General features: G+C 46.8%; 1 protein-coding gene across 1 annotated transcript in view; it reads left to right on the top strand.

Moving 5' to 3' along the window:
* The first annotated feature begins 245 nt into the window (after window positions 1–245).
* The window catches only part of AFF3 (ALF transcription elongation factor 3), a 478488-nt gene continuing 466511 nt past the window's right edge, over window positions 246–12222 (top strand). The window contains exons 1-2 of the mRNA XM_087823693.1: window positions 246–697; window positions 1355–1471. Of these exons, the coding sequence (XP_087679819.1) occupies window positions 1419–1471 (53 nt within the window). The 5' untranslated portion in view covers window positions 246–697; window positions 1355–1418. The remainder of the gene's footprint in view (window positions 698–1354; window positions 1472–12222) is intronic.

Below are 12222 nucleotides of genomic sequence, written 5' to 3'. Positions count from 1 at the left end.
CTACCCATGGGTCTAGATTTTCAGGGACCCCAGTCAGTGGTTCTTCTCATTGGAAAGAACAAAGGGGAGAGTACCAGGAAGGCCTCCCCATGGCAGGGAGTGGGGGTTTGGTGCAAGTGGTGGGACCTGACTGCACTGCTCTGTACTGCTCTCTCCAGGAAATCTCTGGAATCCTGAGCGAGGCTCCCAGAGCTGCGGCCAAGAGGACAGGAGGGTGGGGGCCTGAGTAGGGTTCCCGGTTTTGGAGAAAAAGATTTACACGTGGGCTTCTCAGCATGTCTTAAAAGTCAGGAAGGGGAAAATGTTCTTTAACATCAGGAAGTAAGAATAATAAGGACTTGATTTTTAGGAGCCACAATGACACTCTATCATCCTGCCAGCTGACAATACGCCACTCTACAGACTGGAATTGGGGCAGGAAGTTTGCAGTCTGCACCCAGAGGCCAGCCCCCTTCCCCGTAAAAAATCCAGAGGGGAGCTTGGTTTCCTGGGACCAGCCAGCTGGAGGATGGCGGGACCTCCACTGCAGGCCGAACTGCAGGTCCCGCCAGGAGAGCCGTCCTCCCGCTTCCCCTTTATTTCCCTTAACTTACTGACTCCAGATATTTTAAACGGTTTGTTTACGGCGCTGCTGGAGGCGGCACAGTGAACTCTCACGGGCCGGGGGCGGCGGGGAATTTCCCGGCACCGACTGCAGGTCTGCAGCCTCCGCGCCGCCGGAGCGCCCGGCGAGGTCAAAGTGGCTCCTGGGCCCCAAAGAGCGCGCGGGCCGGGGCGGGCGGCGGGAGGTGCGCCCGGCGGCCCGCTCGGCATCCCCCGCGCGGCGCGGCGCCAGCCCCTCCGCCCGGCTCGCTCGGCCGCCCCGGAGCCGCCGGGGTCGGGCGGGCGGCGAGGGTGCGGGGAGCGGGGCGGCGCGGCCTGCGGGCGCCGCGGGACCCCGAGGGGCGGCGCGGGGAGCGCAGGGGCGCGCGGGCGGGCGCGGCGCGGGGCTCCGGGTGCGCGCGCCTCGGCCTCGCCCGCGCACACGCGCCTCCCTGAGGAGAAAGAGGCGGCGGGCGGCGCGGAGCGCGGCGGCGGGGGCAGCGGGCCGGGCCGCCGCGGGGCGGGGAGGAGGAGGAGGAGGAGGAGGAGGAGGAGGAGGAGGAGGGGCGGGCGCGGCGGCGGCGCGGCGAGCTCGCCGCTCTCCCGAGTGTGCCTGCGCGCGAGCCGGCGAGCGGGTGAGTGTGGCCGCTGCTGCCCAGCGGGCCAGCGTCAGGGGCGGGGGCGCGAGAGCCGGGCCGCGGGGGGGGGAGGGGGCGGCGGCGGCGGCCCCGGCGCGCCTGGGATGCACCTTGAGCGCCGCTTCTCGTTGCAGCGCGCGGGCGGCCCCAGCCTCGGCGGCGGCGGCGGCGCTGACACCGACCCCGACACCTCCCACCATGGACAGCTTCGACTTAGCCCTGCTCCAGGAATGGGACCTCGAGTCGCTGTGGTGAGTCCGCGCGCCGGCGGCCGGGGCGGGCGGGCGGGCGGGAGGGAGCGCCGGGGGGGGGGGCGCCGCGGCGGCGGGAGCCTCACCTGGGCCGGGGGCTGCGTGCGCCGTGGGGGTGGGGTGGGTCCCGGCGCCCGCCGCGCCCGCTGCTTCCTGCCGCCCGCGGGTGGGTGCGCGGCCGCCTGCGGGTCTTCTAGCCCCCCTTCCAGTCTCCTCTACCCCGGTGCTGCCCCCCCCACACTCCCCCAGCCTAGGGGCCGGGGATCTGGGGAGCCAGGGGCAGAGCGCAGCCATGGAGAGAAAAAACCAGAACCGATTTCTAGGAGGTGTCACTAGTGCCCGGATCCACCCTTCGACCCTTAGCCCCTCTCTCCCTCCCCTCCCTCCCCGGAGCCCCCTCCCTCCGAGAGCCTCGGGTTCACACCGGCGGCCCCCTGGAGTAGCGAAGTGCCCTTAGAGGATGCTCGGGCCACTGCCAGCCGGCTCCGGGTCTGGGCGGCCGCGTCCTCTCTGCCCCTCCCACCCACTCCCACCCGAGACAGAAGTGAGCGCCAGGGCAGGGGGCGAGTGTTTCTCCGTGCGGGAATTCCAGAGGCCTCGGCCCGGGGAGACTCATTTCCTCGAGGTCCACAACCCCTTCGGGCCCTTTCTGCACCCCTCTGCACCCCTCTCTACCCCTCTCTGCGCGGCGGTCCTCCTCTGCCCCACTCCACCCACCCGCGCCGCGCGAGCCCCGGGCGCCAGCGGCCTGGGAGCCCTCCGGGGGCTGGGCTCCGGGTCTCAGCGAGGAGCTGCTGTAGGTAAATCGCCGCTAGAAGCAGTTTAATTCCGGTTGCGGATGTTTTAAAAATCCCATTGGCTGCTTCACCCTCCTTCTTACCGCCCCCTCCCCCCATCGCCTAAACGTTTCCAACCAGCCCCATTCAGGTGGTAAAATTACTGCCTGCATATTATTCCTGGAGGAACTTGTGTTCTGTTTAATATTTACGGGAACGAACATCTGCTGAAACAAGCATATTAACTGCACTCTGTTCTGCCCCTGGTAATCGCTTATTGTAGAGCTGAGCTTTTTTTTTTTTTTTTTTTTTTTTGGTTTAATTTCGTAAAGAGTTCACATGTGTCTACAACTCCAAGTGGTGTGCACATGAATATGCAATGTACAGTTTTAAAGCTAAACTGCTGTATGATTTATAGATCGTTGAGATGCTGTGTGGATGTATGTATATTTTCAGTGATTGTAGGTTTCTGGTGACTTTTATCTTTCTGAAGCCTGGTGCCACAAACTTGACACGGAGCTCGCGCGTTATGGAACAGTTTCTTATAAAATACCCGAGGATGGGCCCTAATGTAATAAAACTTTTATATGTTACACTGTGGAAAATTGGGAACTTCAAAGAGCCAGTGTAGAAAGAATATGAAACATGTTATTACTCTATAAAAGTTGCTAATTACTGTGTTGTTGCTCCCGGGGTAATTTCAGCCTTTCATTTACAGATACCTATTATTTTACAGGTTTACATTTAGGAATGTTGGTGTCTGGCACAAATTCAATAGGTTTCTAGATAGGAACTGTGCTTTAAAAGTGACTCTTGCGTTTAAGAGGCAGTTTTTCCATCATAGGGAAGGATTTATTGTTTTGGCATATTTTTATGCTGCTTGTCTGCTTGCTGATTCAAATGGAAGCCCCCTCATGATTTTTACGAGTAATATTTTGAAATATCAGCCATAATCTGTGGGCTTTTTCAGCACAGGGCCTCAGCCTATTTCCCTTTTCATCCTTAGTTCCCAGGTGAGTTACCTAGAGCACAGTTACACAATAAATATCTGTTGAGTTGACTTGAAATTTATGTTAGCTGCAGTATACTTACTATTTTTAAAAGTGAAAAAAATTAATCATTTTCGTAAAAGTGCTATACATGCAGTCAGATTTTAATCAATGCATCAGTTTATCTTTGGCTTATGAAAGTGTACAGGCCACTTTCCTTACAATGTAGTAAGACAATTTGGCTTGACTGAGGGAGTCTTTTTCATTTGCAGATGTAAAAATTACACTTTACAAAAGCTGTAATATTTATGATAAAGATGAATCAAACACCTTGAGTATGCATTTTAACGTAGATGTTTTCTCAGTCATGGATGAAATTTTGGATAGTATTTTCTAACTCAGTTACATGGTTTACTTTTAAGCTTGTATGTTTTTAAGTTTATGGTTTACTTTTAAGCTTATGGGTGATCCAGAATAACTAACATTTGTGTACTTTCTGCGTGTCAGATGTTTTCATATCCATTGCTTTCTTATTTGAATCTCATAACAATCTTAGAGGTGGCAAGTGGTAGTAGTCCCATTTTATAGGCAAGGAAGTGGAGGCTTTGAACTGTAAAGTGACTTTACTGAGACTATAAAACAAACGGACATTTGGTGAACACTTACCATTTACCAGATACTGTTCTAAGTATATTATGTGTATTAACTCTGTTCTAAATACATTACATGTTTTTAGCTCATTTAATCCTCAAAACAACCTTAGGAAGCAAGTACTATTATTCTTCTCATTTTACAGATTGGGAAACTGAGGGTGGGGAAGATCAGGTCATTTGCCCAAGGTCATGCATCTAGAACTGGAGGACATATATTCAGACTAGGCATTAATTTCAAAGCTCAGTTTCCTGATTTCAAATCCAGTGTGTTTTCTGCAATACTGCAAATGTCTCCTACTTTGCGAGGGCAGCTCTCTGAAATTAATTGAAAAACAAAATTTTGATGGACTGGATTTAAGGTTTTGTTAAAATATGAAAGAAAGAGAAGGTCAGAGCCCTAAGTTATATTGAAAAATCTGAAACAAAATACCAAGATTTAGGAAAGTATACCTATTCTATATGAATTAACTTATTATATATTTAAAATATATACAAGTTTAACATAAACATGTGCATAATATGAATATATAAATTCAAAATAAAGACCACTAAAAACTTCTTCCTTTAATCCATCTTAGAAAAATACTTTTCTTTGGAGAGGGTGGGGGAGGTATAGGTTAATGGAAAAAAGAATGGCATTTTAATCCCTAACACCGTTTTTCTAATTGGTGGGCATCATTTTCGAGTAAAACAAATTGGAGCCTGTTAGTTATGACTATAGTTTTGAACCTGAGCTAGCTTAGTGTTGTTGTGGTCACAGGAAGTGTCCCCAGATATCTGTATAGACAATATGAAGAGAAAAGCTAAGTATTGTGGAATGTAATCACTATAGACAATTAGCTGATAATTCAAGAACCATCTCCTCTGCCTCCTTACACACTCCCCCCCCACCCCGAAATGCCTATATATATTTGACCTCCAGATAGCTGTTTCAGCATTTCATTTAAGCCATCCCTTGAAGTTGAGAAGAAATTTCTACCTCCAATTCCATTTCCCATTTCTGATTTGAAGCAAGAGTGGACAATTTGGAGCAAGGTGAAGACATTCATTCTCACCAGCCCCACAGCTCTTCATCTGCAGAGCTGAATCCCTGGAGAGTTTGGGATTCATTCAGCTTGCAGGGGCAGATACCCAGAGGAGCAATGCCTCTTCCCAGCCTCCCACTCCATCCCTCCTGCTCTTTTCCCTGCTCCCACCAGCTTTTTATCAGCTGCGGGACCTGTAAGCCATTCCTCAGGGCCTTTAAAATAATGACCATCCCTTTTAACGGGCTAACTGTTGCTTTTACTCACTTAACAAATATTTATTGATCATCTCTTAAGTACAAGACCTTGTGCTGGTTGCTGTAGGGGATACAAAGATGAATGAACCATGGGTTGGTATGTTACTGTCCAGTAGGGGAATGAGAAGGGTGAGAAAGGAAGTTTTCAACATTTTTTATTCAGAAGACAGAAAGACCACACTTGGGACTGGGATGGGTGGTGGAGGAGGGAAAGAGGAAAAATTGAGTTGTGTTTTTTTTTAAAAGGTTTCCACGGAAAAGGTGGCCTTTGAACTAAGCTTTGGAAGATGAATGGAATTTTTACAGGCGGTGGGGGTGGGGGTATTGACAGGACATAGAGGCATCTTGGGCAAAGAAAGAGCTTGAACAAAGGCTTTCATGGTGCTTCTAAAAGATCTTTTCATGAATCATGGTAGAGTTACCTACACCAAGTATTTTAAAGATGCAGAACTCTGTAATCATAAGTTGCTTTCTGTGAATGAGAAAAGTTTTCCAAAGTGAACTTGGTCAAAATTGGATTGGATTTAACCTCCCTTAAATATAAATACATTTTAGTTATTGGGGAGAAAGTCTATTGAAATACAGTAGTAAATATTCAGATTCCTCTTTATAGCCCCTCCCCTCAATAGCTTCACATAGGCCAGGATCCATTTAGTTCTGTTCAAATATGCATTATACTTTATATTCTTTCAAATTTGAACCTTTGAAGTTGTAATTAATGGATATTTTATGCTCATTAATTTGTTCAATTCCATAAGCATTCATAGAGTATTAGGCGTAAGGGATAGGTGCTGTAGAGCAGTGGCTTTCCAGTGTTTCAGACCATGACTCACAGTAACAAATACCTTACACATTGCACCCACTATGTTGGTGAACACACAGGCACATAACTGAAACGAAGCGTCATGAAGTTATACTTATAGGTACTATGTATGATGCACTTTGGCAATTTCTATTCTATTTCTTTTTAAAAAAATTTCCTATTAGTGGGTTTCAAACAAAACAAAACAAAACAGAACCGAACCCCACTGTAGGGCATGCAGAAGAAAGCAAGTTCGCAGGGAGCTTGTAGGAGAAGCCATATGCGTAAATATCTGTAAAAGCCGATCCTATTTCAGGGAGACCAGGGCACGTCCCCTTGAGAGGGGGAGACCTTCATGGTTAAGTGGCATTTGGCATGGATCTTGGAGACAGGAGTTCAGGAGGAGAAAATGGAAGGGAGGAAGGTCCATGTGGAGGGAAGACTGTGAATAGAAATCAGGGGAATGAAGTGTGGAGCCTGTGTGGTGAGAGAAAGTTGTTACTAGAAGCAGGGTGGGGATGGACTGCACCCCCAAAGGGGGAGGGGGCGAAGCACAGCACTCACAGCTTAGTCTCCCCATGGTGCCTCCTGACTCGCTTGGTTCTCTCATGTCAGCTTCTTCTAGGCCTCCCTGGGCAGGCTTCCTGGCCCTTCCTGGTGTCAGAAAACTGCCCCAGACTCTGATCTTGACCCTCCGGTGCCTCGACGCCTCCAGCCCCACCAAAGCAAGCATTTGAAGGCCTACTGCCAGTTCCTTTTGTCAGTCCTTAGAGGCCAAAGCAGTTCACAAGGACACGAAGAGCAGAAGTAGAGGCTCCTGGTGATGGGACCACACCTTCACTTGGGGGAGCTGAGCCGGGCCTTAGGTCTACAGGGAGTGGTCTAGAGGAGCCATTTTCAACCTTTTTTATCTCATGGTGCACAAACTACTAAAATTCTGCAGCACACCAAAAAATACATATTTTTTGCCAATCTGGAAAAAAAAGGTGTAATATTGATTCATTCACATCAGACGGTTATGCTGTGTTGGCTAAAAAAAAGACAATTTTTTAATGACAATCTAAGGGAAAAGAGGTCAGTGCCCTTGACTAAATAGTCAGGTATATTGCATGTTTTAAAAATTCTTATGGCATGCCGGTGGAAAAATCACTGGTCTAGAATAGTGCAGTTGGTGGCACTCACTCTCATTGGCTAAAGTGGCGGTGCGATTGGCTGCAGCGCTCTCCTTGGCCTAGAGCCCCAGAGCACCCCAGAGTGTAGGAAAGGGTCTTAGTAGGTGTGGGGTGAATACAGGGAGTGAACAAAGGTAGGTTTACAGTTGTTGATAGGGGAAAATGTGTAATACAAGAATAAACTGTTTCATGCACTCACAACTGTAAACTTTCTTTTCCCACCCCCAGTATTTCCAGGAAGAGTGGCTTCCAGACTTAGGGCCTGTGGGCTGCAGCCTTGATGGGGCTGGAGGCCACCATGGAGGAGGCAGGGATATGTGGATGGGAAGCAGTGAAGTGTTGGGGTCAAGGAGCCAAGTACTGTACCCACCCAGCGCCATAGGTGGTGTGTTTTGGAGCAAGCCAGGTGGGGAGACTGGTTAATTCAGGGCACCGAGGACTCGAGTTGGACTGGGGGCCCCCAGGCTAACAGGGAGGATGTACGTTGGGTGTGCAGATGGGTTTAACCAAATGCCTCCTGATGACGCTGAGGATGAGTATTGCGTGTGGGGAAACGATTCCTTCCTGTGTTCCAGATTCTCTCTTGTGAAAATGTAGGAGGCTTATAAAATGCTAAGAATCTATTTTGGGAGAATATCCCTCCAAACCAGAGTGGGTCTAATCAATGACATTTTAGGTTTAGAACTTGAACTGAGGCCCTTTGGCACAATATTGATGCAAGTAACAGATGAGGGGGAAAATTCTCATAAAATGGAATGCAAGATTTTTTTGTGTATAAATGGAATTTGTAACCTGGAATAAGTTTGCCTGTTTAAATTTTCTTTATTTTGGGAACAGAGCCTTGGTGGCAAAATCAAGGCCATAAAAGATGATTTTAATATCATTTAATGGTAACATAATGTTTCCTTGTTTTATTTCAAAGTGAAATCCATAAAACTTATATTCAGTGTTGCCTGTTCCTTTTTGTCTGAGAATTTAATTGAGGTTTCTGAATTCAACTGGCTCCAACCTTGCTTTCTGTTTGGCCCTGGGCAGCTCAAGATTTTTCTCATTTCCTATTCTCAGTCTTGGTTTAATCACTTATAAAATGACAGCACTTTTACTGGTCTACCTCATAAGGTTGTGATGTTAAGTAATAAAAGTGTCAATTGCTTTGTGAACGCCTAATGTAGTTCTTTTATACCCTTTGCTTTCCTAAAAAAGCGCCTCTTTATCATAAACAAGGAAGGATACAGAAAGGCCACGTTGGGTCAGGTCATCCATCTGGTGCAGAGTTCTGTCCCTGGCGATGGGACCCAGGAACATTTTTAAGTAGAGACTGGTAGTTTTTCTTAGTTGTACACCAGAGTCTAGCAGACAAATATGCCCTTGCTTATGGTTATACTACTAACATATGTAGATATATTAACCATTACATAATCTTTGATGTTTCACTGAGAATGTATTGAATTACTACCCATTACATCAAATGACTTCATTTGGCACTGTGGGCCTCATTAAATTATGTCAGGCTAATCATAATTTAGTTTCAATAGAAACAAAATACATAGCTACACCAGGGTAGGAGGATACCACACCCCCCAAGAAAAGGAAATGGGTTGAGTCTATGGAAACTAACACCTGGGGACAGGAGAGGGGCCCTCAGAATGTTTGAAGGAGTTGGGAAGGAGGAATAGAGCTATTCTGGGTTGCTCAAGGGCACAGGGAAGATGTGTGTGTGGGGGTGACAGGATCTAACCGTGATGTGACACCCTCTGTTTTAGAGGTAACAATTAGTTGTCTCTAGGAGGCTGTCGACCCCCCGCTGGGTACTTTCTGGAAAGAGATTCCTGGGTAAGTGGACCAGCAGCAGTAAGTTATCTCTGAGAGTCCTCCACCTTCACAGTTCTACGATCATTCCAATCATAGGGCTGCAGGATCAAAGAGTGCAGAAGTCATTAATTGTGTGTTCTTGTGTCTCTTCCGCTTTGTAATTTCTCCACTCCCATGTGGAGAAAGGCAGAGGGACTTAAACTTCACAGAATTCCTTCCCAGGAGGTTCACGGTTGGCTGAGGGAAACAAAAATGTCTGTAATTTGGAGACCCCACTAACATAGCAACTCAGTTTAGAGTTATGCGCTTAACTTGATGCTGAATTTTTTTTTTCTTTTCCTTTTTATGGACAGGAAATTGGTTTTCAAAAATCCTCTAGAGTGCTATAATGTGAGTCTGTCTTACTTAAATTTTTCTTGTCACACCTGTACTGTTTACCTGAGTTATGAAGTGACAGAACACATTTTCTGTCAGCGTTTATTGAAACGTTAATTAGTTACCTGGCAATTTAGATAGAAAAAGGCTTTATTCTAGTAGATCCTCACCAGTTATGGGAAATAACCTGTTTATGTTTTCAAATTTCAAAATATATTTGTTTTTATAGAAAATACATTGTAAGGAAGAAGAGACCCAGGGCTTAGAAAACTGTTTTGAGGGTGTAGGTGAGTATATTCTCTATATTAACTGTCCCCAGGTCAGTGCTTCCCAAACATTATTGTGCATCCAGGTAATGTAGGGGTCTCGATAAAATGCTTATTATGGTTGAGTAGGTCCAGGGTAAGGCTCTGATTCTGCATTTCTGATCAGCTCCCCTGTAATATTGCTGGTCCATAGGCCTAACTTTGAGTAGCAAGAATTAAAGGGATAAAACTGCCTTTGAAAAAGAAGCTCTTTCAAAATACTTTCTTTTTTCCTCTTTATTTTGGGGCGGCTTTGTATAATAACATTACATTTCCATAATGCCAGGAGGTTACAGTTAGATGCAGCATTTGTTTTATTTTTGTGCATCTTTCTGATGAGTGAGGGGGTGGTTAATTGTATCCTAGTGGGGATATAGTGGGAAATAAAACCTATATAAACCAAGTTTGTAATAAATAGGCTAATCACTTTTTACAGCTTTACAGTTCTCGTCAATCCTTCAAAGGCTGCATCTCTCTCATGAGAGGATTCTGAGTAACGGATGGCCTTACAGACACGTCTGGATTTGTCAGGAATCTCACAATAGCTCCCGTAGGTGCCCAGGGCTCAGACCAAATGTCTGTCTTCTCTCTCCCAGCCATTCTCTCTTTGGGAGGGAGCTGGGGGTGGGGTGGAGGTAGGGGAGGTGGCATTGGTGTGGGATGGGGGGCAGCTATTTGCAGAATTACTGCACTACCCTGTGGCCATAGCTGCAAATTGCAACTTTTCTTGTGTCCTAGGAGAAATCACAACTTAGCTCTAAGTGGAACCAACATCAAGTGTCAGGCATCTCAGTTTTGGACCTTTCCCAGGACTGCCAGCCACCCTCTCCCTCAGCCCTTAAAACAGTACCCTAAGTCAATCAGGTGGTCAGACTGAGCTGCAGTTCCGGTGTTTAATTTCCAGTCTTATTTCATTAGAAAAATATGTGCAGACAGGACTGATTATGTGAGTAAATATAGCACAATTGATTTTGAATGTGCTGTGATATTGGCAGGAAGTTTATTTGCTTTATCTGCTTAATGAGGATTTGTGTGTGTGTATGTGCATGCGTGCGCACGTGCACACACATCACACGCACACTTCTGTTCTCTGAGATGGGCAAAGAAGACAGTTGCTAACAAGAGAAAGCCAGCCAGATTTGGTTTAAACAGTTATGACTATTTCAGATTTGAAAAGATAGCTAACTTTTCAGGAACTGTGGTGACCAGTTGAAATCCTGCAGCCTTGGGATACTTGTGAGGAAGTACTTGCAATAGTTTTTAGCCCATTATTTGGAGCAGTGCTTTTCATTTGTGCTTCTGGTGGCCATACTATTGCCGTATACATCACAATCCATTCTGTTTTCTAATTGTACTTAGCCATTTCTTGTGATCTGCACCGTTATGTTCCACTGATTTAACTTTTCCCTCATGTTGGGAGGAGAGAGGGAGACTGTTGCCCTCAAGCATGGAGGCAGGTTAGGCCCATAGCGAGGAAAACAATGTTTGGTTGTTGCTTTGGTTTGCACTAGTGTCATCAAATTCATGCATTTTCTTCACATTGGAGAAAACATTGTGTTGGCTATCAGTATATGGTACAAAGAATGGAGTAGTCAGGTGATTTACACAACTCTTGGGGGGGAAAAAAGGACTCTCAGAGTCAGCAGTTTGCTCTGGTGGGTCCTAAGAAACAAAAATCCCTTTCTGTTCCTTATGGGAAGAAAAACAAATACCAACAGTTGACGATGGTCAGTTAAATTCTGCACTTTGGTTACGTTACTTAGGTTTTTGGCCCTGACTGAGAAGATAGGCCGTCGGCATGGCCCTGCCTGCTCCCTTTCATGCCAAACATACTCCACGGCAGCGAGCTGAGGTGGAGAGTACCCTTGGAGGTTGAGGACTTCACCTCAGGCTGAGAGGTATCTTTACTGACCGTGGACTCTGCAGTTTACTGACATAGAGGCTCAGCATCCAGAATGTTTGGCCCTCCACTTTCTGAAGTGTTCTGCTCACTCCCTCTCCTAGTCCATAGCCATGGCAGATTCACCTGTTGGCAGGTGTAACTTTAGAGACCCTGTGAGCAAAATATATGCACCATCTGTCATATACTGCAACGTCAACAGTAACGGGAAGACCGTATTACTGCAAAGAGCATGCATATATAAGAGCCTTCTCTTTTGGATGTAAAATCAGGTGGTTTACTGTTTTACGGTGGTATACCAGTTGAACCCCTAGCAGTGTAACTGTCTCGGAGGGAAACTTCAGCCTGGCCTTTGTTGTTGGCTCAGGTTAGCGTGATGCAGGTAAAGTCTGTGCTGTGCCTGAGCACCACTGATCATCTGCCACTGTGGGATATTTGGAGCTCCGGACAGATGTGTGCAGAGCCTGCTGAGTCTTTCCGCCGCTCAGCTGGTGCCACGAGGACTCCCGTATTTGTGTTCATTGAAGATGGATCCTTCCCCAGAATATGGCATGGCCTCTTCTGAGAACTACACCTTTTAGACAACTGTCCTTTAGAGTGTTTGTCCTTTAATAAGTAGAGTTTAATCTTTTAGTATGCGCAGAATACCTGAGAAAAGTCTTGCGTGGGAAAGCTGGTGAATTTT

Source organism: Miniopterus natalensis, chromosome 13 (assembly GCF_054644295.1).
Source record: "Miniopterus natalensis isolate mMinNat1 chromosome 13, mMinNat1.hap1, whole genome shotgun sequence".
NCBI classification, from domain to species: Eukaryota; Metazoa; Chordata; class Mammalia; order Chiroptera; family Miniopteridae; genus Miniopterus; species Miniopterus natalensis.
Note: the sequence above shows the minus strand (reverse complement) of the source record. Positions and strands in the feature narration are given on the sequence as shown.